The sequence below is a fragment of the Sphaerodactylus townsendi genome, linkage group LG10 (assembly GCF_021028975.2).
Source record: "Sphaerodactylus townsendi isolate TG3544 linkage group LG10, MPM_Stown_v2.3, whole genome shotgun sequence".
NCBI lineage: Eukaryota > Metazoa > Chordata > Lepidosauria > Squamata > Sphaerodactylidae > Sphaerodactylus > Sphaerodactylus townsendi.
Genome location: NC_059434.1, coordinates 13,423,287 through 13,449,976, shown reverse-complemented (window position 1 = coordinate 13,449,976; position 26,690 = coordinate 13,423,287). Strand labels below are relative to the sequence as shown.

The window sequence follows — 26,690 nt, the reverse complement described above, 5'->3', positions numbered from 1 at the left end:
GCATAGCCCTACCTGAACAGTTGGAGGCGTGAACTAACCAGCTTGGTTGATGAAGCCCCACTGAAGGAGAAGGTTGATTTTAGAAAATACAGAACAAAAGTCTTATTTTTTTAAATCATGTTTTGTACAGGTCTAACTGACAGCTCAATCTTGTTGTTGTTTCCTTTCATGCCTTCCAAATATTTTCTCTCTCCAGCAGCTGCCTACCCCTTACAAAAATCACAAAGTTAGCTTTGGTTTGCCTCTTCTCAAAGCCTCCATTTTTCATGAGGCTCTGGCACGCCTCTTTAAAAACATAGGTGTGGGTTCTGCCGCTTCAGCTTGAAGGCAAAGGAGTTACCCAACACCTACTGTATGGAACAGCAGCGAATCAAACTTGCTGGTGACACATCTGCCTGTAATTGAACTCTTCCCAACTTTTCCACCCCCTAGGACAGTGGTGGCGAACCTTTGGCACGCCAGATGTTATGGACTACAATTCCCATCAGCCCCTACAATTGGCCATGCTGGCAGGGGCTGATGGGAATTGCAGTCCATAACATCTGGAGTGCCAAAGGTTTGCCACCACGGCCCTAGGAGCAGTGGTGGGATCCAAAAAATTTAGCAACAGGTTCCCGTGGGGGTGGGATTCAAACAGTGGTGTAGCGCCAATGGGGATGGGCGGGGCACGACAGGGGCGTGGCCGGGCATTCCAGGGGCGGGGCATTAATAATTTCTCTGTTACTATAAAAAACTCTTACTGTAAAAAAAAAGTTCCTAATTTCCAGCTGGTATCTTTCTGTCCATCATTTAAATTTATTATAGCAAGTCCTATCGTCTACTGCCAACAGAAACAACTACTTCTCCTCGAATTGACTGCCTGTCAAATACTTAATACTTTCAAATACTTAATTTTGTTTCTAGAAATCAAAAGAAGGATACTTTCCTTAAACAAGGAACTTTACCATATTTCTAAAACATGTTTTTAAAACAGCCCAACAGGGAGAATTATCCCATTTTCTACCTTCGCTAACCAGCCACATAGGAAACAACAGGACTTTATGATTTTTGGGCCTAATGGAATTTCTAATGGAAAAGCAGGCCCAATTAGTAACCCCCTCTCGGCACACGCAAATAATTAGTAACCCACTCTCGGGAACTGGTGAGAACCTGCTGGATCCCACCTCTGCCTAGGAGGATTACTTTAAGGAGGGATGATTCTGATGCCATTGTGTCAAGCACAGATCCTCTGATATCCAATTCTTCCCAACCAGGGTGGTGGAACAGGGGGAGGGGAAGATGAGATTTGGAGACTCCCACAATTGCCACTGCGTGAGAAGAGTGGTGGAGATTCTGAAGGAACAACCATGTGGTGGAATCTCGAGTTACCCAACAGAATACTCCTCCATAACTGATATACTCCTTCACAAAGACAGTTAGTATGTCAGGAAGAAGAGTTGTAGGCCAGACCCATTGAAGGGGAAGGGGGTATGTACTGCTTGTATTTTTAAAGGAAGATAATTCATGCAGGTGAGCTCCCAAACTTAGGTGAGGTAAGTAGTGGTGTCCACACACTGACTGGCTTCTCAACCAGCTAATTTTACTAGAGGGGCCCTTTAACTATGTGTGGGGGACACACACTCAGCCTCCAAGATGGCAACGGAAGAAGGTCACTGTCCAGAGGATTTTGTTTGGCCTTGGCCCACCAATTGCCGAACCCCGCCGGCTATGTTTTTAGCCTCACAATAATCCTCTGAGGTAGATTAGGCTAGGATATAGCAATTGGTCTAAATATACCTAAGTGAACTTGCCAGTTGGGTATGGATTTGAACTTTAGTTTCTCAAACTGTCTAGCCCAGGGGTAGGGAACCTGTGGCTCTCCAGATGTTCAGGAACTACAATTCCCATCAGCCCCTACCAGCATGGCCAATTGGCCATGCTGACAGAGGCTGATGGGAATTGCAGTTCCTGAACATCTGGAGAGCCGCAGGTTCCCTACCCCTGGTCTAGCCCTTGCAGTGCAATTCATTACACACAGTCCTAAGACACACAGGCACAGTTCCAGCATAATGGCAAACCTCAGCCTGATGCTAACAGACAGTATTTTCAAGCCAAATATGAAAGAAGCAATAAGCCAGAATAATATGCAAAATATGAGCAAAATAGGCCAAATATGAAAGAAGCAATAAGCAATAAAGTAGAAAAAAATCACCCTTAAAAATGGGCAAGAACTAAGACTGGCTAGGACAAAAATCACTGTTTCATTATTTCAGCATTTGATTACTTAACATCCATTAAAAGTACGGTTACTAAGAGACAGTTTTAAAATCTGGCCCATGGGACAAAATAACATACAAATCAACGTTTTCCTCTTTATTGTGTAGGTCACATTCCTAAAGCAGAAAATAACATTATTGGGATATAAGCATTCGAATATCAAGTTAACTTTTACAGCACTGCATTCGTTTACTTCAAGTTCTCTTTAAGCTAGTGCAAATACATATGTGAGGACAATGTCAGGTACACAAGTCTCCATCCAACGGAGCACAATACGTAAATAAGATCAGAAGGGCTTATAACCTTCAAGATCTGCAAACAGAGCCAAAACTCACGGTGCTGTTATTTCCCTGCTTCCCCTTCCTGCTCATGCCTTTCCAGATGGTTGCAAGACACACTAGAGAGAGAGAAAAAACAGCCCCAAGAAAAACTACAAAAGATTTTCTTCTCAGTCTCCAATACTTTTCCAAAACTGGAATTTCAGTCTCGCTTTATCTTGAGGAAGGTACACAGTCAGAATTTTAATTAGCCCAAACAATCGGGTCACTAGGTCTTTGACGGCTTCAGTGATAAGATTGCTAGAAATCTTCCTGCCACCAGGAACAATGGTGAAAAGAACAAGAGCCGTTCAAGAGTGGCAGAAGTAGGCCCTTTATGAAGAACTGGCTCAAATTGTGGAAAAGGAAGTCTCATTTTGTCCTGTTTCTCTGCAAACCAGACGGTGACAAGCTTGTTCTAGAACAGGGGTCTGCAACCTGCGGCTCCAGAGCCGCATGCAGCTCTTTCAGTCTTATACTGCGGCTCCACATGGCCTGGAGGTCAGAGGGTAGTGTGGCATGTCCCTCCAGCCCTCCTGAGCAGCGCTGGAAGGAAAGGTGAGTGGAGGGCCAGAACCATACGGAGCCACCTCTTCAGCTCAGTAGACCTTCAGAGCTGTGGAAAACAGGTCCAAATGGCTGTTTGGGTGGTAAAGGTTGCCGACCCCTGTTCTAGAAGGATGGTATGACACGCAGAGAAAAAAAGAATAAGAAAATCCTAGACCACTCACCAGGTTTAATGTTTTGCCTTCAGATTTGTTACATGGCAGATTTAACAAGCAAGAAAAGTCTAAAAGATTGTGCCCGTGTAATGCTGGCTCAGTTGAATCTCTGGCCCACCAATTATTACGCTGTCCCAGATTTAAGAAAATCAGATCCAAGTATGTGAACCTTATTCCTTTACACTTACCCGATCTCCCCAATTTATTTAGATTACACTACTTGCTGGACAATCCTGATCCTTCTCTCTGTATGATAGTGGAAGACTTTCTGCTGGAAATTATTACATGCCAGTAGATTTCCTTTCACTTAACATTTATTTCCTGTATTGTATATTTATGCTTTTTTAAAAATCAGTTCTTTACTATTGTTGCATTGTTGTTTTTGCCAATAAATGCCTGCTGTTGCTGCTTACCACTGCAAACAATCAGGTGTTTTTGCAGTTATGTGCTCCAATTCCTGACCCTACGTTTTCAGTCAGAAAAAACACTGAAGCGGGTATTTTAATAAATACAATGTCCCCACCCCCACGCGACCTCGGACAAGGAGGGGAAACAGCGAAGAAAGAAAACAGATAAAAAGAAAAGTTGGGAAGAGATTTTGGATCATGCTGCCTCAGTCAAAAACAGCTCTGAGTTCAGTTTGAAACAAATCTGCTCCTTTTCCCATAAGCATAAGAATATATCATAGCCCATTCCTAGATCACCTATAGATGAGATAAATTAAGCAAAGATGCTTTTTCCCACTTTATTAAACTCTGATTTTTTCAGAGCTTCATCCTACTAAATAAACACTCTCAAGGCTTCTGGGCCACTGCGAGTAGCCTTGGACTAGATGGACTCTGGTCTGATCCAGCAGGCTCTTTCTTATGTTCTTATGTTCTTCGTGAAGTCAGAGGCCACACAGTTGCCACCTAGCTTGGGTCCATCAACAGAGGAGGAATTAAACATGTGCAAACTGTAGGAAGGATAGGACTGTGTCGGGACAAATTGTAAGGGCAAAGTGGTACATGGAGAGCAGATGTCCAGTTCCCAAACACAATTTCTTTGGAAGAGGCCAGCAGGGTTCTGCACGATGCCAAAAAGAGACTAATGTTTAAATGAAGAAAAAACAAAAGGGAGTCACACAAACTAATAATAAATAAAAATACCCCAGTATTCAGGATTTCAATTCTAAAATGCTTTCATAATTGACAAAAAGGTTCGACGATCAATCAGTCTGCTTGAATCCAGCAAGTGAGAGTGATAGGCACTCAGTACACACACAGTCAGCCAGGTAAATAAATTATTTGCATGGGAGTAAAACCCCCAAGCTAACATGAAATCCCATTTTCCCATCTCTACCCCCCAACCCAGATTTGGTACTGATACTATTAAAGAACTGGCTGTTGGATGCACCAGTCTTCACCGATACTACAGACATCATCCACGACAGCCCTTGAATATGTGTGAACTCCAAATTGCGGCCTTTGAACTGGCCTTTGAATTGAAAGAAGGTTCTGCCAAGGTTAAAATGTGATACAAGAAGGTTACGATTTGATTATCCTCGTAGCCCCAACTGCCCCCATCTTATGACTTCCAGTGAAAAGTCTGGGTCAAGGAAAAGTGCAAGGAGTTCAGTGAAAATCCAGTGAGAATTAAAAGAATAAAATCATAGCGGGCAATCTGGCAGAAGTCGCCAAACAGGCAGCGTTACAGGGCAGTCATTATTTTCTTAAACAGTGCAGGCTCTATTCACCAGAAAATTAATTTACTGTGGAATCTGTCGGGCAACTTTGTGAGGATTAACAAGTCGGTGCTGTTCACAGGCTTTAATCCGACGGCCTGCAGTTTCTGAAGCCACGCAACGGACAGTACGCAAGGTCAGATCTACACGTTTCTAGCTGTGCGTTTCAAAGGTCACACGGGGCTCACTCAAAAGAGAGCAAAGGCCCCTTGCCCTTAAAAGTGTTTGGCCTTAACCCATACTGTACCGGACACCGAGCTTCCGTCCGCTGAAGTACAGATGAATCCACCAGCATCTCTTAGGTCCGTGGTGGCGAACCTTTGGCACTCCAGATGTTATGGACTACAATTCCCATCAGCCCCTGCCAAAATGGCCACTTGGAGTGCCAAAGGTTCGCCACCACTGTCTCAGGTCGTTTCCCCACTTACCTTGACCAAAGGTTGCTGCGCGCTACTCCCAGCGCACGTCATTTCTGGCGCGCTCCCGGGCTTTCCCAAGGTGCTGTTTTGAGGAGCGCCAGGAATGACGTGTGCTGAGGGGGCGCGACAGTGGCAGTGTCGGGGCAGCTGCGTTGTCGCTGCCCCTGTAGTGGGGAGTGCCGGGGGACCCCGCGCTACTTGGCGAGAGTAGCGTGCAGCAGCAGGTAAGTGGGGAAACGACCTTAGTAATCTTTTTTGTGCTGTCCAGTCACAGCTGACTTGTGGCAGCTGACTTGTGGCAATCCCATAGAGTTTTCAAGAGACATTCAGAGGTGGTTTGCCACTGCCTGTCTCTGTGTCATGACCCCGGTGTTCCTTGGAGGTAGCCCATTCAAACACTAACCATGACCGACCCTGCTTAGCTTCCTCATAGCTGAATATGGAGTTCTTCAAAATATTGAGTTCTCCAAAACCATTCTCCATAACTGAATTCTTTTTTATCCGGCTGGAACGAAAGCACACCAAGACGAGGAGGGCGCCTAACATATCTAGGTGACAACAGCATTGTGCAATTAGGTGGTATTCTGAAGGTTTGGATGTGAAGGTTTTTGACGGCAGAAGGTGGGAGGAGGGGAATTCTCTTTGAGAAGTACTTTTTACCCCCTCTCACACAGTCACACCAACGGGGGTGGAAAGACGGGGACAATGTGGGAAACACTAAGAACAAACTAACACCGATTCACAGTGACACAACACACACACACAAATATACTGAAGAGCCTGAAGAAAAACCTGCACTCTCTGCCTAGGCAGGAAAGATGCTGGAGCATAAGGCAGCGGCAACCCGGCCACAGGAAGTGACCAAAGCATCTTTCCTGCCTCTCTGACTGAAGGTGGAGAATAACCAGCAAGACGGTCTCCACCATCCAGTAGAACTATTCGATCAGCAGTGATGTGTTTAAACTCCATCCTCCGTGCCAAACTCTCAGTCAACTGACTTTCTTTAACATCCATCTCAACAGCTACAGTCTGGAGGCTGCTGTAAAGTCCCTCCTCCCAAAGAACTGTTTTCCTGAAGCTGTAATCCAAAACAAAACAAGGAACACATGACCAGGAAAGCACAGTCCCAAGTCCCCACCTCTGGAAGTTTATCAGCGCTGCCCAAACGCGACGGATCTGAGCACAGAAAACTGGCACCTTTTATAAAAACATAAAGCTATTTTCAGTTAGCTCTTGAAGCGGATTTCAAAAGGTTACATAACAAGACCAGAGTCACTGGGCACTATTGTTTCTGAAAGCATCATTTCATTTTTACTAGGAGGAGCTCTTTGTCGCAGCAACAGGAAATTGCAGTTTCTGTTTCAAGTGCGACTGGATGCTAGGGAATCCATCCTCAGGCGGCGTTTGTTTCCTCTGTCTGGACAGGCAAAGCCTGAAACTTCCCAAACTTCCCAATCATGAGAATCTGCAGGGCAACCGTAGCAGTTCATGCCCAATTTCTGCAAGGCGGAGGAATGTACGGAGGCAGATCTGAGCCGGCCAGGCCACCGGAAACATTTATCCCGTGAAAACAGTACCACTGTTCCACTGGCTGCTCTCGTGTTTTAGTCTGAGTCCCACTCCCGCAACCCAGTGCAGCTCTCTGCACACTTCTCCATACATATACTTCCTCCCCTTCAGGTTCAAGTTCTTTTTTCCCCCCTAAATTCCCTTTCAGATCAAGTTCTTTTTTTCCCCCTAAATTTTGAATATGACGCTCAACAGGAGGAAGCAGAAACTCTGTGACCGAGCGCGTGTTTTGCATACGGAAAGCAGCTGACGGTGTCACAAGAATCCCCAGCTTCAAAGCTCTTTGACAGCAAAACTCAGAAAGATCTTTTCCAGAAAACTTGGGAGAGCTGCTGCAAATTAGGGAACAGGACAGCAGGCTACTTCCACGGAGGGCCCGACTCACCGCAAGAGAGCTCAGTATTTTCATAGGTACATACAAAACTTGGCTGAGCTGTACAAAAACAGATACCCTGTAGCATGCAAACAGGAAAGGAGATGTTGAGAAAAGGACTGGGGGGGGGGGGGTATGCAGTAGTTTTACAGTGTAATCCAATCCTACGCAGAGTTACTCCAGCCTAAACCCACTGAAATCTATGGGCTTCGATTGGAGTAATTTTGTAGCATTGGACTGTAGTATTTTTTGTTCAGAAGGCTGATTGAGGTTGTGTGGGGAGGGACTGTGACGTGAATGCCAAGCAGGAGAATTATGAAGCATTCCAAGTTGTTTGTCCAAATAAAACAGAGATATTGCCTGTGCGTTGTTGCATGTTTTTAGAGGAAATGGGTTGGATCCAGCACGAAATTTCCAGTCCTCCTAGAGCTCTTGCACAAGCAAAAATGCAAGGAAGGGACAGGTAGACTTTTATGCTCAGGTGCACTTATTATATGCCCATCTGTACTTCTGATTGTGCAAGGTCTCATGTAACCAATGTCTGGGCACAACGTCATCCAGGGAGGGAAGCGATACTTTACACAAAACCTTGCATGAGCAGCATATTTATGTTTTCACAGATGCATCGCTAAATCCAAGATACTAGTTATACGAAAAAGCCTCAACATTGAATACCAACGGGAGCAGCACAGGGATGTATATTAAAATCTTTTACAGCAGACTTCAACAGCAGCATCTGCTTCAAGGTTTCGGGATGTCTTTATATTATTTTTTCCTTCAGTTTTCCCTGCATATTGAGGAAATGAAGCATTTTCTGGCCAGCAATTCATTCCAATCAAATAAAGTTGCCCCATTAATTTATTTGAGGAAAGAAAGAAGATACCCCATCTGTTACAAGGGCAGTCTTAATATCTGAAGTACTCTTCACGCCCCCCTTGACCAAGTTTTGGGACACACTTTACTTAAAGAGATGTGATCAACAGCCACCGCACAGGCATTTACTGTACTTCACTGTGTGCTTCAATACAACCTAAACACAGAAGTACAGCCCGCATTAAAACAACAACATGATGACCGAGGGAAAGAATAACTTTTTGTAAGAGAAAAAAGGGAAGAGAGCAGAGAGTAAATATAAACTTAGGTTGTGTCTGAAAACACCTTTATGGCTCTCAACACAAGCAATTTTCTTTAGAAGAGAAATGATAACTAAGTGTAAGTGGTTAATATATCGAGATATATTAGAATTTTATCAAGGAGGATATAAAATGTAATTAAGAGAACATCTGGTAACAGAAAAGATATTTTTGCCAATGGTTTTTCTGCATACAAGGTTTAAAATGGACGAAAGAACAAGACTGTGAGCAAGCCAAGATTAAATTCGAAGGAGAACTGGGTGCAGATGATGAGCATGTTATTGCTAAAATGCATAAATTGTTGCAGAAATCTGAGACAGAGGAACACCAAGTGAAAGATGAGCAAAACACTTCGGGTATAATATACAAGTAGAACAGTGGGAAAATATGTGGCTGAAAGATCTCAAAGTTATAATAAATTCTAGTCTTAACAAGAATGTCTATAAATGATGTATCATTGGATTATGTCACCGGAGAAATTGGATAGAATGCATACATAAAGTTACTTCAGATATACGCTGGAAACATGAACCACAGAAAGACATGTTTTATCATTTATGGTGGACCTGCAGAAAAGCCAAAAAAAAAAAAAGGAAACAAATTAACTCGCTAATCCAGAAGATTCTAAAGAATATTGTACAATTGAAACCAGAGGCCTTTCTATTGGGACTAATGTAGGCTGACCAGACATCCCGCTTTTGGCGGGACAGTCCCGCCTTAAAACAATCTGTCCTGCGTCCCGCGGGTTTTTTCAAGTGTCCCGGCTTTTGGAAGGCTGCCACACTGCCTTCTGAGGCGCAAAGCAGTGCGGCAGCCTCCCGCGCACGGCCGCCGCCCGTCCCGGTTCACATAGGTGACTATCTGGTCACCTTAGACTAATGGACAAACAACTATAAAAGAGTCAGGGAACTTTGCCTTTATGTATGATTACAGCAGTGAGATTATTATATGCTCAAAAATGGAAAGATCAAATATCGCCTGCAATACAACTATGGATGGTGAAGATGATGGAATCTGAAGATGGCTAAACTTATTGCACTGATCAAAGAAAGACAAAATCTCCTTTTATTACTGACTGGAAACCCCTTACAGACTTTTTGCATAAAATGGGGAAAATGAACGGAGGATTTGTGGATTGGATGATTCCCCGGGGGGGGGGGGGGTTAGATCATAGAAAAAGAAAGGTCTTTTTCTTTTTGTATTTATAGTGCAAGTGTTAAGTTTGTAATTTTACTCGTATTTGTTGAAGAAAAAAAACAGAAGCTTCTTTATATTTTCCTTTATCTGCTGTTTGTCTTTTATCTTTTCAGTTATTGTCAATTTTTTTGTTTTTTCATCTAAAAATCTTATAATAAAAAAGACACATGAGAACGCCCATTGGAGACTTGGTGCACTCAGTCCAGATGGGAGCCACCCATGAAGCCCAGGCGAGCCATGCGGGGTGGAGATATGCAGGGCGGCCACCTGGTCCTCAATATCGACCTTCACCAGACACTACAAGGTTGACAGGTATAGTGCAGCAAACACGGTCTTTGGCCACAAGGTCCTGTGCTACCTTCCTAGTCTGACCCACCCGGGCAAGGGACACTGCTTTTAAAAGGTCCCATGATGAGGAGATGTCCTCCTGCTTAGGGGAGAACAACCACTGGATACTTACCGTGAAGGGTCCTTCTCCTCTGAGGCAAGGAGGACATCTCGCCCGTCTGAAAGAAAAAAGTCTAGAGTTTGGGGGAAGTTGTATTTGGTTAGGGATAGTTGCTTAGTTCAGTTTGCTGTTGTTTGGTTGGCGAAGGTACAGATTGGTGGGGTGCTGTTTCTCTCCTTCAGCTCCCTGTCCTTATGCCTGTTTTGTTTCACAGGGAACTACTATCATCTTCACTGCTCTTCAAAGTCTCCAAAACTGAGGGAGAAGGAGGGGCATCTCACCCAGAGATAGGAAGCTAAAATTCTACTTCCTGCCTCTCTGGGAAGCCAATGTCCTCCTGCTCTGGGGAGAAGAGTGCAGTATCTTTCTTCACAATGAAAGCATAACACTGCTTATATTTCTAAGCCTGGAGCACAATTTACATTTTAATAGGAACAGGGCGAGGGAGACAGATCAATCTATCAATCTAAACCTTATTTGGGTTTTTACACCAGCTTGTGCTGCTCTTCAGTATATAAGCCATTTTCCCAATAACATCTGCAGGAAAAAAACACTTGGTTATGAAGCTTAGCGAATGACCTGCCTTACGTTTCTCTTTCGAACATGGCAGTTACAATGCTGATCTGTGTTTCTAGGATGAAGGGCAGGCTACAAAAACAGCATGACTGGATTAGGAACATGAGCTGATAACCGGAAAGGTGAAACCCTCTAACAGCCTCCTCAACTCTTCTTACTCTGGACATGGCAGTAGGCTGCATGGCTTTTAAAACTGAGATCCTGACCCTTAACAGTTACATGAAGAGGGAATTTCAGAAGGCTTAGGGCTGAGAATACACCTGCCAGACCTCCTTGCATTGACATAACTATGGCCAGAAAAGAGCTCTCACACTTTGCCATATGCTTCTCCACACAGGCAGTGTTTCTTTTTTCTCTCTCATTAACTCTCCAGTCCCTCTTACATCGTTTTAAATGAAGGTGGCATCACTTGTGTGACCCACCTGAGATCGGAGCATGATTCACTTTGAGATCCCAGCACGCCAGTGGCTCGGGACATTGCTACGTTGCCACACACAAAGCTAATAATACTTTGAGAGCCTTCTCGAAGTTTTAGAAGCAAAAAGAGCACAAGTTGCTGTCTTGACACAAGCTAATCAAAGAACAGACTCATCATGATGCAGTATTTCTGGGTACGGCTTACTTGGTTCTTAATCAGACATGATCGGTACTATTTATGGCTCGTGACCCTCGCGCACAAATTCCTTTCAGGCAAGCTCAAGGAAGTTGGTGTTATTGACACCCTCCTTTACACCAGCCTCTTAAATCCATTTAATTCCATGCCAATAACTGGTTTACAAGCTACAGCTAATGGAATAACTGGGAGAGATCTCAGCCTTGCTGCCAATTAGAACGAAATGCAGCATCACGTTCGCTGTAGAGACAAACACGCTGCAAGACAAAATGGTGTTTGAAAACTCTCTACCATCGTGCGTATTCTCTACCATCGTCCTGTTTTCCATTCCCGCAGCAAAACGTAGGCTGGTATGGCAAAGGTAATAGAGAATTGATACAAACAGAGTTGTCTAATGATGTAACAGAAGGGTGACGTACCTTCAGTATCTCAAGCAAACTTGTTTACAGACCCAGTTTGCAGATTAGTACCTGAATGAGTCACACAAGTGATGCCACCTTCATGTTTTTTTTTTCAAAAAGAAAGAATTGTGTAGGAGGAACTGGAGAGAAAGTGAGAGACAAAATAGGCACACTGTACAGGGAAATATATGGCAAAGTGTGACAGCTCCTTTCTGGTAACAGTTATGAAAACGCAGGAGGCCTGTAGACTGTGGGTGTGGGCTTATTGGCAGCAAACTAAGTCCTAGGCCTCTGTTGCCGGTGGCACAATGATAACGCTTCAAGCACACACTGGAAATGATGTCATCACATCGCCATTTCTACTACAGAGTTTTTGCCCAAATACCAGAAAGTCCCTGTGTCAACAGTAACATGAGGATTTCACTTCCACTGCTGGTAAGTCCGCCCCCCCTCCCCGACTAGCCAGCTGATTGAGGCCGGGGAGGAGCCTTGGAGCAGAGGATTACCTGCCCCCCCCAGCAGGGGTCTAGGAACCCTACTAAAAGTTTCTGGCCCCTTCCGCACACGCAAAATAATGCGTTTTCAAACCACTTTCACAACTGTTTGCAAGTGGATTTTGCTATTCCGCACAGCTTCAAAGGGCACTGAAAGCAGTTTGAAAGTGCATTATTCTGCATGTGTGGAATGAGCCTAAAAGCTAAGTTCATCAGGTCTTTATGACGTTGGAATGCTCACAAGATGTGGTTGAATAAGAGCCCATGTACAGAACAATAATAAAACAACGTTTTCAGTAAATATAAAAGCATTTGTTTATGACTGGCATCAGTGATGCACTATGTGCAATATTCATTAAGGCTCAAAAGAAAAATCCAGCTGTTTCCTCCCCTCCCCCCACCCGCCATTGATAAACCAAGAACTAGGCACTGAATTATTTTTTTATTAACTTCCACAGCAACACCATCAGGACCAAGAGACTTTACACACAAGAAAAAGATGTGGAAATGGAAGATGTGGAAATTATGTCTTTGTTTCCCATAGTCCAACATGAGAAAAAAATTAATTAGTTTTGATATTGTAGTGATGCTTAGCCTATGATTCAGGACAGAAAATGTATTTAAAATTATTTTGAAAATACATGTTGCACTTCACCGCCTTGCCCGCAGCAGCTCATGTAATGTGAATTAGCCAAAATGTTTCTCTCTAATCACTAGAATAGTGAAGACTGTTACAATTTAACTCTCTGAAACTAACGAACAGTTTGTTCTTGACTGTTACTTTGGGAATCTGCATTGGATCGGCACAGCTAGACAGCCTCTAGGTTGTAACTTGTGTCTCAATACAACAACCTTTATTAGGCATATTAAAATAGGCTCCAGAGCATTACAGACATTTCTGAAGTACAAATCAAAAGCACATTCAAAACACAGACAGATAAACTGTATCTAGCATTGGATGTTACTTAGAAAATTCTGTCACTTGTAAAAGAAATGTTGCTACTTTTTCCAAGAGCATGGCCTCTGTGTTATTTAACAAAAGCTCCACAACAGAGTTGTCAGAGTCTCTTTCAGATTTGTCTAAGACCCGCCCAGGAGAGAACTTGTGTCTATCAACCGACTCTGGGCCAATCAAAACACTTTTTTCCTGCAGTTTCTCAGCTGTGCTCACTAACAGCAGCAGTAAAAGTTGCAGGATGGGAATAGAGCAGATTTGACGGTCTTACCTTCAGATGTTTTCCAGCGTTTCCACAGATCTTCAATGGTGATGTGTTTGTCTTCTCTGTGCAAATGGCTGTGTTTATTGGAAGCATCCTTGTATTTCATATCTTCTCTAATAAACTGGAAAGGTAGAAGAAAGTTAGGTCAGAGTGTCCTCGTAACCAAAGGGCCAACTGCTGTGCCTCGCACCCTCAGACTGCTGGTTCAAAGGCTCATCTTCGGCCTGGCTCAACTAACCCATCGCTTTATGGTGGTTCTAAAAACACAGCGTTTTATTCTGATTCTGTTGCGGTGGGGACTAGAAGACCTTCCCCTAAACTTCAGTATGCAGGATCGTCAGCCACATTTCTTGTTTTTAAAAACCAACTGACTCAAGCTCACCAATATCTGTGCATGGAAACATTCTCAGTAAAAACACAGAGAGGGACCAAAAGGGAGATAGAAGATATTTTAAAAATTGAGATGAAGAGGGCAGGGGAGAAAACCAGGAAGTGGCCTTCACGTGGCAGGGTTCAAATAATCATAGTGGAAATTTCCATTACCGATGCAAACTCCCAGTCTGCTGACCAGTGGGGGAAGAGTGACATTATCAGCGCACTGTCAAACACTTTCACAGCCAGAATCAGCTGGTGTTGTGCATTTTCCGGGCTGTGTGGCCATGGTGTGATAGTTTTTGCTCCTAATGTTTCACCTGCCTCTGTGGCCGCCTTCTTCACGCTGGAGAGAAACACATCTCACTGTGACATGCTCTGAAGATGCCAGCCATAGATACAGGTGAACCATTGGGAGCAAAAACTACCAGACCACGGTCATGCCGCCCGGAAAACCCACAACAGACACTGTATGTCTTTTGAAAAGAAATTAGCCAGTCCAGTCCAATCATTCTCATTGGACAGACCAAGCAAAATTATCCCTTTTCAAGGAGATGGAAGTGCCAGAAAGGACATCAACTTTTCCCATGGTTTTAAAATATGTCTTTCAAAATGTAAAGTACCTGTAAAGACATGCAGATCATGCATGTCTCATTTTTTATTTTTTTTTGGTGAGCATTAGGGGAAGTCTGACAGCTTTTTACACTGAAGCAGCAATGTGGTGCTCTGTTTGTCCAAAGCAAAAAGGCAGCTAGACTTGTCCCTAGCCCAGAAATGAACACAGGAGGCATTTTGTTGCTCTTATTTCGGGAGGAAATCTGTAGCTTTATTTGTACATCTGGGAAAATCAATCTGTGCAATGAAATGAGAATAAAATACCAAACTGCAAATAAATCTCCTGAAAACAATAACGGACTTGAAAACAAGAACAGACTTGCAAAGATATATGAAAGTTTTGGTATTGTTCTGTTCCCAAAACCCACCACCAAGCCCTTATCAGTGAACACACAAACGAGCAAATGTTTCACAGTTTGTTCCTACTTTATATTTTCCTAGTTAAATTTTTTAGAAGACATAGTACACAAGTTCCAAAACTGGCTAAAGCATCAACATTCAAACTGCGAGCCAAACTGCACAATCCTGCAGCCCTAAATCTGATCAGTGAGAGGCGAATGTTGAATCAAAGGCGGCAATTGAGCGGCATGCTGGGAAAGACTGCAAAGAACTGCCATCTTTTTTTCCAATCCCACCATACAGACATACCCTTCTACAAGCAGAAAAGTAAAACAAGAATTAGGGGTATGTTGGACGCTCTTGCTGCTGTGCCAAGTGTCATTAGAGTATTGTAACCTTGACATTTACCAATGGTTCAGATTCACAGGATTGGGCTCTGTCAACTGACTCATACCAACATACAACAAAACAAAGGAAAACAATTGGAAAATAAGACTACAGTGCTGTCTAGATCAAAGGAAGCAACCTAGGTTTAATGTTATCTCCTGATATTTCTTACCACTTGAAGGGGCGGGGTGAGATACTTGCATAGAATAGGGTGGGGAGTGGTGGGGAGGATGAAATCTTTATTCCCTGTAGATGTAAATGCCCAAGAGAGAAAAAAAACCCCAATAAATCAGGGAGCTCAGCCAGGGCTTTAAAAAAAATCCTAAAAGGGGGGGGGGAGGAAATTGACCACTTTAAAAAGTGCTGTGAAATATTTTATCCTATGGTGTGAGAAGAAAGCTTTCAAATGACAAGATTTTATTCATGAAAATGGGTTGGATTCAGCAGCTTGCATCAAACCCAGCATGTGGTATGAAATTTCATGTGAAGGAAATATAGACGATTGTTCCCATTTAAAATATTTCTACCTTCGGTGTTCACTTTTGCAATCTAAGAGATAAGAAACAATAAAAGATAAACGTGCTAAGATACCACAAGGCACAGCAGTTAGCAGTTCTCTCTAACCCCAGCTATGTTAATAATTTTGCTTGTAAAAATCGAAGACATTTATGCTTCCAAATCTCAGAAACATGCCTGTCACAACCACACTCTTGGTCCTCAGCTCCCCTGAACCAAAGGCTCATTCCGCACAGGCAGAATAATGCACTTTCAAACTGCTTTCAGTGCTCTTTGAAGCTGTGCGGAATAGCAAAATCCACTTGCAAACAGTTTGTGAAAGTGGTTTGAAAATGCATTATTTTGCATGTGCGGAAGGGGCCAAAGTTTTCCAGAGGGCATCAGGGTTTTTTTAAAAAAAGATTTTCCTCCCCTCTCCTATTTACCTGGTGTCTTTACTCTAGTAGGTGAATTGCCAACAACAGCATCCACCCCACTATGTTTTATCCTGCCTCTCTTGAACATAAGAAGTTTCAGAGGGGTGTTTAGGGAGGTGAGTCAGACACTTTTGTGCTTCTATTCCTTCCCTCTCTTATTCAGGATTGATAGAGTAAGTCAGCAAAACCCAATGGTTTTCAGTGCTGTGCATAAAATTTTCTGAGCAGTCAGTTCATACCTGAAATAGCACAAATCTTTAATAATGAAAGATAAATCTATGTGAACAAAAGACCGATTGAAGAATTTCAAGATAAATAGAAAGCATGCTACTTATATTATTCTTTGTTTTTAAAAAGAGCAGAAGAGGAAATTGTTGAAATGATAAATATAAATTAATAATCTATTGTCGAAGGCTTTCACGGCCGGAATCACTTGGGTGCTGAGTGGTTTCCGGGCTGTATAACGATCATTCTAGCAGCATTCTCTCTGACATTTAAAAGCCCAGCCACAGATGCAGAAGCGAAAACGTCGGAAGAAATCTGTTGCTAACTCCAATCTTCTTGATATACTGAATTAAAAAGTCTTAAAGAGGGAAAACATTCACCTACTAGAGTAAAGACACCAGGTAAATAGGAGAGGGGAGGAAAATATTATGGTTAGATTATTCTAATATGTGAACACAACTTTCAATATTCACAAGTATCTTTCGAAATTTATAATACCACTGCAAACTTTTATATCTATTTTACTTCATTACCCTTTATCATATAATATTGTACAACATAATTATCTATCAAATATTGTTCAGGATATCTTATATATTAAGATTTATTATTACAATATTTATTATTACGTTAAGGCCATTCAATGCTTACTATAATATCTCTATTTACTGCTCATAATTGTTGCTGTCATTCTTGTTCATCGTATGTACACTTTTCTTCTTTATGATGTAATTGTAAGCATCGTGATACTGTTTCTATTTTTTCCCCCGCTCTGTTTATACTCATAAAAAGTAAAATTTTATTTTTAAAAAATGACACATAAATCCCAGAAAGCACTAATAACCTCATTACCTCACGAGTTGCATCACCCCTATATGTCCCCAAATAGGCGCTCGTTAGAACGAGCTACTGGAGATCCCTGGCCCTCTCTGGTAGATGCGGCTGGCTACGACCAGACCCAGGGCAGCTGGCTGGCCTGCCTGGTGGAATGCTCTACCTCCAGCTGTCCGGGCCCTGCGCGGGACCTTGGTGAGTTCCGCAGGGCCTGTAAGACTGAGCTATTCCACCGGGCCTTTGGGGGGGGGCTGGCAGCGGTTTATCACCCCACTGAAGCTGCGTTTACCATCTAGTCGGGCCCTGGTTTCCATCTTGGGCCGACCTACCCTCCACTGTTGGCCTGTGGATCGGGCGCTTTGATATTTGATATTCTGATATTTTGATATTTTGATATTTTAACCAATATGTAATCGAAACTGTACTGGGTTTTATAGTTTTAAGTTTTAACTGTTGATGAATTGAGCTGCACTCTTGTGTTGATATGTTTTGCTGATTGTCGTTGTATGTGCAGCTATCCTGTGAGTCGCCTCGAGCCCTTTGGGGGTGAGGCGGTTTATAAATCACATAATAAATAAATAAATAATAAAATAAATAACTGCGAACGATCAGCAGAAAGATGGTTTTAAGCAGAATTCAAACAAGAAATATGAAACAGTATCCTGCAAACTAATCCTAAGTTTTGAACGACCCCCAAGATTTCTCTCCTGGGAATGGGTCCAAGATCTAACATCCTGGATCTGTTTGTCTGGGATATCAGACTCCTGACAGCCCAATAACCCAGACTAACAGTTTCATCTCTTTTCCTTCAGTTTGGGAGATCCTGTTTCCACTCAATCAGAACTTAGTGATTCACACTCAAAGTTTGCCTCCAAATCTGCTGTTGTCCAATCACTTGAAAAGGTTGCATAACAAAAATTAATGGGGGGGGGAGGGGAAGGAATCCAGTAATGACTTATGACAATTTATTCATTTACTTTATTAAACTTCTATACCGCCCTTCCCCGAAGGGCTCAGGGCAGTGTCCATCAATTATATAAAAACAGTTAAAATCCATTCCACATTCATCCCAGTTAAAACCATATATAAATTATAAAAATTCAGATGGCGATTAAAATTGTTTCCCCTTCCCCATTCTTGCACCCACTGGAGGCCAGATATTTGTCACAGAAGTGTGGTGTTATCCCGGCTGGCCAAATGCCTGGCGGAACAGGTCCGTTTTACAGGCCCTGAGGAAACTCTGTATGTCCCGCAGGGCCCTGATCTCACCCGGGAGCCTTTTCCACCAGGTAGGGGCCAGGGCCGTAAAAGCCCTGGCCCTTGTGGAGGCCAGCCGGACCACTTTGGGGCCAGGGATCACCAGGTCCGCCTCCGAGGAGCGGAGGGGCCTAGCAGGGCGATATAGGGAGAGACGGTCCCGTAGATATGCTGGTCCAATGCTCTCCAACTTGGAAAAATGGGCAAACCAAAAATGAGATTCAGATTCTTTGGGGCTAATTACGCAGGAAGCCCCTGAGGCTCACTCGCAGTTGAACCCCGGCACGGCAAACTTCCTTGCACCAACATACAAGGAAGTTGCCACGTGTGGGGAGCAGAAGTGGTGTGGACAAACTTCCTGGTACTGATGTACAAGGAAGCTGCTGCTCGTCTACTGCTCTTGCTCTCGGCTTTCCCCGTGGAAAGCAAGAGCACTTCAGGCGCATGCCTGATGCCGAAGCAGGACAGAGAGAAGGTAAGCTCCCCCATCCATGCTCGGCCATGATTAATTCATAGATCACTGCATCCCTGTCTTGTCATTTCCTGGAATGTATTTTAGTGTTTCATTAACCCAACAGATAACCTTGGGTTTTAATTTTATTATTCGGTTTACAAACCACTCTCTCCTGACAAGAGCGATCTACGAGCACATTGTGCCCTTTCATAATAATGTCAAATAACTATTTTATATTTTGACATAAGATTTTCAATGATGCTTTTAAATGTGTGTTGTTAACACAGTAATATCATTTTATGCTGCTAACATAGTAAAACCAATCTCAGCCTGGTAAGAATGCAAGTACTGTGCCTATTACAAACAGTTTAAAAATTTGAATTTCTCCCTAGGAAAAAAATACAGAATGCCCCCTGATGTTGGCATGGCTTGAAAATTCCTAGAAACTTGACATCTCTGTTCCCCGTGTCTATAAGTCTGAAGTGGTACAATCTGTAATACCACCTCAAAACACTCAAATCTCATTCTTCTGCAGGGATAGATCCAGCCAAACTCCTGGCCTTCTGCCACTTTTCATTAGGTGTTCACACAGGAAATAGTGGTACACATTTTACACTGCCACTTTTTACTTCAAATTCTTCCTCGACTTGCCCTATTGTCAGTTCACACTTCCTCCTTGCAGATTAAGACATCCTTTTTTTGAGAGAGAGAGAGGGGGGGGGAATCATCTTCTCATCTATAGCTTCCTTGGACTCCACAGGCTGGCATACTTTAGGATGGGTTTGCTCCCGTTACCAATTTGGAGCAACTATTGCAGAGGCCTTGAATAACATTCTTGAAAGGAAATGGCCTTAATCATTTTCCATTTTTAACGAAGTCTTTTTTTTTTTGAGAAATAGTCTCTTCATTATTTATTATCACAAAGTATTCCAGCACACTCCCTTTCGAACTTAACTACGACCGCCGGACTCCAGCCTCTCTTTGCAACATGCCCAACTCAGATTACAACGGGTTCCCACGGGCCCAGATGTTCCTGCGACTGCCAACTGACATGCACGCATCACATTTTGTACTGCATTGCCCGAGTGGTCGCAACAGCGCTAGAACCGACAGTGTGCAGAATTCTACGCATTAGTTCAACAGCCACTCAACCAGCCCAGCCAATCACAGTGAGCTACAAATCACAGGCTAAATCAATTCCACCCTGCCTGCAAAATGACTGTGAGATCTGGCTTTAAGGAAACAGCACAAAGAGGGACAGAATGAAGCCTTTTCCTGTCTCTTCACATTTCTGTAAGTGCTTAAACACATACACTGAGCCTCTGTATAAACATACCCCTGTACGACTCATTACACTTTTTAAAGGAGAAACAGAGAGCTTCAATGCAGGAAAACACAAGTTAATTACTGATCCTGCCAATAAACCACAGCATTTACTGTATGCATGTTATGTTCATTACTCCTTAATATTCTTGCTCACAAAGAGTGATTTATGTCCGAGCAAGCGGTTCTTGTCCTGGCTTTGACATCCAGATGTTCTTCTTTATTCCTGTAACGGATTTCAAGACAACATCCCAGTGTCTGAGGATACAACCTAGTCCCTTTATGCAATCCCAACAGCTATAGCTTTCCTTCCTTATGTGCACTTACAAGCTTCCCTCCACCTGTAGCACACCCTATGCCCATGGTGGCGAACCTTTGGCACTCCAGATGTTATGGACTACAATTCCCATCAGCCCCTGCCAGCATGGCCAATTGGCAGGGGCTGATGGGAATTGTAGTCCATAACATCTGGAGTGCCAAAGGTTCACCACCACGGCCCTATGCCAATCTTCTGGTGCCCACGCGGGCAAGGAAGATGCAGAGGCTTAAGAGGACCACAAGAACAAATGAAGCTGCAAAATGCTAAAGGGGGGCACTTTCCAGACAACGGACAGCCACTTCGAACAGGATGTTCAAGCGTTTTCTTCTCACTGATTTGCAAGCAGTAGAAGTAGTCGGGCTTCCCTGACAGACACAAGCCGGACTGTTCAACTGCATGATTTTTTCCCCCCAAGTCTTTGACCGAAGCGGAAATCAAAACCTCCGCTTTTTGCGTAACCATCGAGCGCATTTCTTTTTTTGTTCCAAACGTCCTCGCTTCCATTCGTCAAGCTCCATCTCATTTGCCAAGTCCTCTTCTGGAAAGGGCAGGGGCGAGAGAGCCTCGAATTAAAAAAACAAAACAAAGCAAAACAGGAAGACAAAGGATACTTTCCGTTACTATCCACTGAGAATAAACTCAAGGCCTGAGAAGCGATCAACATTCGCAACAAGGCAAGGAGAGATCAGGTGATGAACCAGGCTTTGTAAGAAACAAGGGACGGTTTCAGCAATGAGTGGACACACCGATTTGAATACAGGAACATTCCCAATTGCAAACATCCTGCAAACGAAAGTCTCCCTGGCTGGCTATTAAGGTCTCTTTAACGACCTCTGACCTGTAAAGTTGTTCTGACATTAAAGACTGCTGCAATTAAGTTGCTTTAGGCTGTAATAATCAGTGGCCTGCTTCCTCCTCCACCTCTTTCCCGATAAAATCCCTTGCACAGCTCTACATGACTCAGACACCTTGGCTGACTTCCGTGCAATCAATGCAGGGATGAAAGTGACCCTGCAGAGCCGCAGCCTAGAACCTGCCTCCCCCAGTGGCTTGCGCTAATTGGGACATCCGTTTCATGCGCCCGGGGGACGCGGGACAGGGCCTGGAGAGGGCTGGAGCCAGAAGAGAACTTGGCAAATGAGATCAAGCTTGACCCTGTTGTGCTGCAGCCAGCCACCAGCGGTGTGCCGCTAATTGGGACATGGGGTATCCCATATTCCCAGGCGCACAAAACGGTGTGCACCCAGACATGGGACAGGACCTGGGGAGGGCCGGAGGGGGCTGGGTTCAGTGCAGGGAGGCCGGGGGGGCTGGGCTCAGTGGCTCAGGCAGGTGCCGCGGTGCCCCCGCCCTCCCCTGGCTTCTGTAAGTAGGATGCAGGGAGCTGGGGGGGATGCCGGGAGGCGATCATGTCCTTGGGCGCCATTTAGGCCTGTTAAGCCACCGCCCCCCATTCTGCTGCCACTGCAAGTGTGGCAGAAGCATCGTGACACCTCTTGTCCCAACCTCCTTTTAAGCCCTGTACTGAGGGTACGTTTAAACGGCCCTGAGTCCTGGGAAACAAATGGGAATGAAACCTCAAGAAACAATCTAGAAAAAGTGGGGGCTGTAACCAATATGTTGAACAAGAGATAGTGCAAAGGCACAAACAAGAGCTGGACAAACACCAGACCATTCATATTTGTTTTAGTCAAAGCTGCGTTATAATCATAATTCTGATACACCCTAATACAGAGGTACTCAGTGTGTGGCTCACACCGAGTCACATTTGCAACTGCCATCAGCCAAAAGAGCCGTGTACGCTTTGATCGCGGGCATGAGGTCTGAACTTCATGGAGGGTCACCGCTTGCCCATTCCACTGGCAGCCACTGTTCCAAGAGGGGAACCACCTGTCAACCAGAAGTCTACCAGGAAAGGGCCTTGTCTGAAACTTGGGGGAGGGTGTCATATTGGGGAACCATGTTCAGAACAGCCAGAGGTGGGATCCAGCAGGTTCTCACAGGTTCCCGAGAGTAGGTTACTAATTATTTGTGTGTGCCGAGAGGGGGTTACTAATTGGTGATTTTGCCACCTGATTTTTGCCTTAGTTACTCTCAGCAGTAGCGCGCAGAACTTGAAGCAGTCTAGCAGGAGGTGCACCGGCGTGCGTGGCAGCCTGCGCCTGCGTACATTCGTTTCCCGCCCAAGGACCAGAGCAGCATCCTTGCCACAGCCCCGCCCAGGAATGCCCCACCCCCCGAATGCCCGGCCATGCCCCGGTCGTGCCCCGCCCAGCCCCATTGGCGCTACACCACAGTTTGAATCCCACCACCATGGGAACCTGTTACTAAAATTTTTGGATCCCACCGCTGAGAACAGCCATCTGGGACTCCAGAGCCACAGAGTAAATATCACTGTCCATATTGCTCTGGGTCTGAATTTTCAAAATAAAGTATTTTCTTGTTTGTTCTATTTGTATCCTGCTCTTCCCAAACCAGTCAGGCTCAGAGCAGCTAACAGCATTCTATGCCATTCAATAAAACAAACATACAGACCAATATAAACAATAACCAGAGATTAACATACATCTAGCAGCCAAACGAACTTGCTCCCCTACACAATTCTCAATTCCATTTGAGCAGAGCCATGTGGCCTATTACCTTTATGTTCTAGCGAACCCCTGTGCAAGGAGAGCTCTCACCATTGCGCGATTCAATGTAATGCCCTCTGCTCAGTGGTGGGATCCAAAAATTTTAGTAACAGGTTCCCATGGTGGTGGGATTCAAACTGTGGCGTAGCGCCAATGGGGCTGGGCGGGTTATGACGAAGTGGCTGGGCATTCGAGGGCATTCCTGGGCGGGGCTGTGGCAAGGACGCAGTCGCTGTGCCAGTCCTTGGGCGGGAAACGAATGCACGCAGTTGCAGGCTGCCATGCCCGGTGCACCTGCTGGAGCTGCTTCAGAAGTTCTCGCTACCTGCTGAGGAAGGGGGCCTAACTAAGGCAAAAATCACGTGGCAAAATCACCAATTAGTAACCCCCTCTCGGCACACACAAATAATTAGTAACCTACTCTTGGGAACCTGTGAGAACCTGCTGGATCCCACCTCTGCCTCTGCCCTATTAAAGGGTAGGTTTAGTAACCTAGAAAAATCTGCAAGGATATGCAGCTGCAAATCCAGTGTGGTTGAAACCCTGGCCCACCAACTTCTGCACTGCACCAGATTTGTTAAAATCAGATCCAAATATGCCAATTTATATCCTCTTTTCCAATCTGGGTTGCCAGATCTGATTAGGTTATCAAACAAAAAAACAAACAAAACAAAAGCCTTCAATGGCATATTAAAAACATTACAGTTATGAAACAAACCGATTTGGTGAAACACATCCAATGCTAGTCCATATGGATATCAATCCATGTTCACCGGTTCAAGTGAAAAAGAAATTACTCATTCACATACTGCCTAATCAAACCTATCCAGCAGGATGCAAATACTATCTCATTAGATTGACCGTAGAAAATTTCAGAACTAGGTGGCTATATTTTACTCTTGCCCTTATATAATATCCTTTGCACAATGCATAACACAGGCCTTTAGTGACATAAAATAGATTATTATAGTATACACTTGAATTAAAACCCAAATGGCTAAGACTTACAGAAGAACTTCTCTCTAAGTCCAAAAGCTTTTGTTAAAAACTTAGCAACTAACTCTGTGGTATGAAAGTGTACATCACTGAGCAAGTATGCAACTTTTTCCTTATCTGATTTCCGTGGATACTTCTTTAAGATGGCTTCCAGATAGAGCGAGCGATAGTCTGCATGATTAGGTTATCTTTATTGATGAATAACTCTAACCCTGGTTTTTGTGAAGAAGTTGCCAATTTTATTATGGAGATCTTTTATTAAGGAGAGTATCTAAAAGTATAACAACATAAGAACAAGCCAGCTGGAGCAGACCAGAGTCCATCTAGTCCAGTTCTCTGCTACTCGCAGTGGCCCACCAGGTGCCTTTGGGAGCTCACATGCAGGATGGGAAAGCAATGGCCTTCTGCGGCTGTTGCTCCCGAGCACCTGGTCTGTTAAGGCATTTGCAATCTCAGATCAAAGAGGATCAAGTCTGGTAGCCATAGATCGACTTCCCCTCCATAAATCTGTCCAAGCCCCTTTTAAAGCTATCCAGGTTAGTGGCCATCACCACCTCCTGTGGCAGCATATTCCAAACACCAATCACACGTTGTGTGAAGAAGTTTCCCCGCTTCTATACACGAAGCCTGCTGGCTGACCTCGGGCTAGTCACAGTTCTCTCAGAACTCTGTCAGCCACACCTACCTCACACGTCTGCCGCAGGGAGAGGAAGGGAAAAGGAGTTTCGAAGCTGCTTTGAGGCTCCTTACAGGAGAGAAAAGCAGGGAGAAAATCCAAACTCTTCTTCTCCAAATTCCAAGACAATAGCTACTTTCCTGCATTGCAGCAGATGGCACTGACGGTCTGCTCAGCTGAGGAGCAGATGTTGCACTGAAACTTACCCACGAGGTCTGCAGCATCCACCTAACCTGCCTGGATCAGATTCTTCTAGCTCAGGGGTAGGGAACCTGCGGCTCTCCAGTTGTTCAGGAACTACAATTCCCATCAGCCCCTACCAGCATGGCCAATTGGCCATGCTGACAGAGGCTGATGGGAATTGTAGTTCCTGAACATCTGGAGAGCCGCAGGTTCGCTACCCCTGTTCTAGCTGACACACACAAAAATGTTTCGTGGTGTAGTTAAAAACAAGAACTACCAGGCAAAGCACCACACTGACAGCACTGCGAAGCCTGTGGTTTTACTGCACAGACACGCTCCATTCCATGTTAGATTCAAATGTTATGCTTTTGTAACGGGCTTACTGATTGACAGAATAGTTTTAGCGTACTTCTAACGTGCCTTCAGTCCCAGGGACACAGACAGACTATAAATAAAAATAAAGCAAATCTGGTTGTCACAGTAGCACCGGAGAAGCATTTAATCCTTTCCTCCTGCATCATTATTATGATCAATTACTCCCCGTGCAAAAGCTGCCACCAACCCGACGGATCTCCTGTATCATACGTGACGTGACTCCCCGTTTGGGTCAACAAGCTCAGACAGAGACGGATGTTTACCACTTACACATTCGCATGATGTTTTCACTCAATCTCTTTACAAAAAGAGCTCCTCGGATGCTCAATTGCCCCGACCTGGACAGCCCAACTAACTTGATCTCGTCCAATCTCGGAAGCTAAACGTGGTTCGTCCTGGCTATTTGGATGGGAGAGTTTCGAGGAGTACCAGGGGCATGAAGTGGAGGAGGAGGAGGAGGAGGAGGAGGAGGAGGAGGAGGAGGAGGAGGAGGAGGAGGAGGAGGAGAAGGAGAAGGAGAAGGAGAAGGAGAAGGAGAAGGAGGGGGGAGGGGGAGGGGGAGGGGGAGGAGTTTGGATTTATATCCCCCCTTTCTCTCCTGCAGGAGACTCAAAGGGGCTTACAATCTCCTTGCCCTTCCCCCCTCACAACAAACACCCTGTGAGGTAGGTGGGGCTGAGAGAGCTCCGAGAAGCTGTGACTAGCCCAAGGTCACCCAGCTGGCGTGTGTGGGAGTGTACAGGCTAATCTGAATTCCCCAGATAAGCCTCCACAGCTCAGGCGGCAGAGCGGGGAATCAAACCCGGTTCCTCCAGATTAGATACATGAGCTCTTAACCTCCTACGCCACTGCTGCTCCTACGCCACAGGCAATGGCAAACCACCTCTGAACATCTCTAGCCCTGAAAATCCTACAGGGGTGCTGCAAGAAAAAAAGAAAAAGCTCAATTACCTCAATTAAATATATCCTTTGCTTCCGCTTTTGGATGAGTTTCCAGAACAAAGATTGATTTTTCTGCTTAGTCGCTTGTATCAGATCTTCCCATATTTTTCTAGTATATTGATTTTTTTTTCTTAGCGAGTGTTTGTTTATACTTTTTTTGTGATCTAGGAGTGCTAGCTGGGCTTCCATTCTTTTGTCAGGTGAACTGTTCCTTAGCTTTCTATATAGCTGGTTCAATTGCCCTTTTTTTCTGAGCACATTCCTCATCAAACCATGGTTTGTTTTGTCTTTTCTTACGATTCTGTATGAGGCCATCTTCCTCATAGTCTATTAACCTTGTAGTTATGAGTCTTATCAGTTCATCATAAAA

General features: G+C 44.3%; 1 protein-coding gene across 1 annotated transcript in view; it reads right to left on the bottom strand.

The window, feature by feature from the left end:
- Positions 1 to 26,690, bottom strand: part of STIM2 (stromal interaction molecule 2) — a 123,437-nt gene that overhangs the window by 21,198 nt on the left and 75,549 nt on the right. The window contains exon 3 of the mRNA XM_048509390.1: positions 13,468 to 13,582. Coding sequence (XP_048365347.1) covers positions 13,468 to 13,582 — 115 coding nt within the window. The remainder of the gene's footprint in view (positions 1 to 13,467; positions 13,583 to 26,690) is intronic.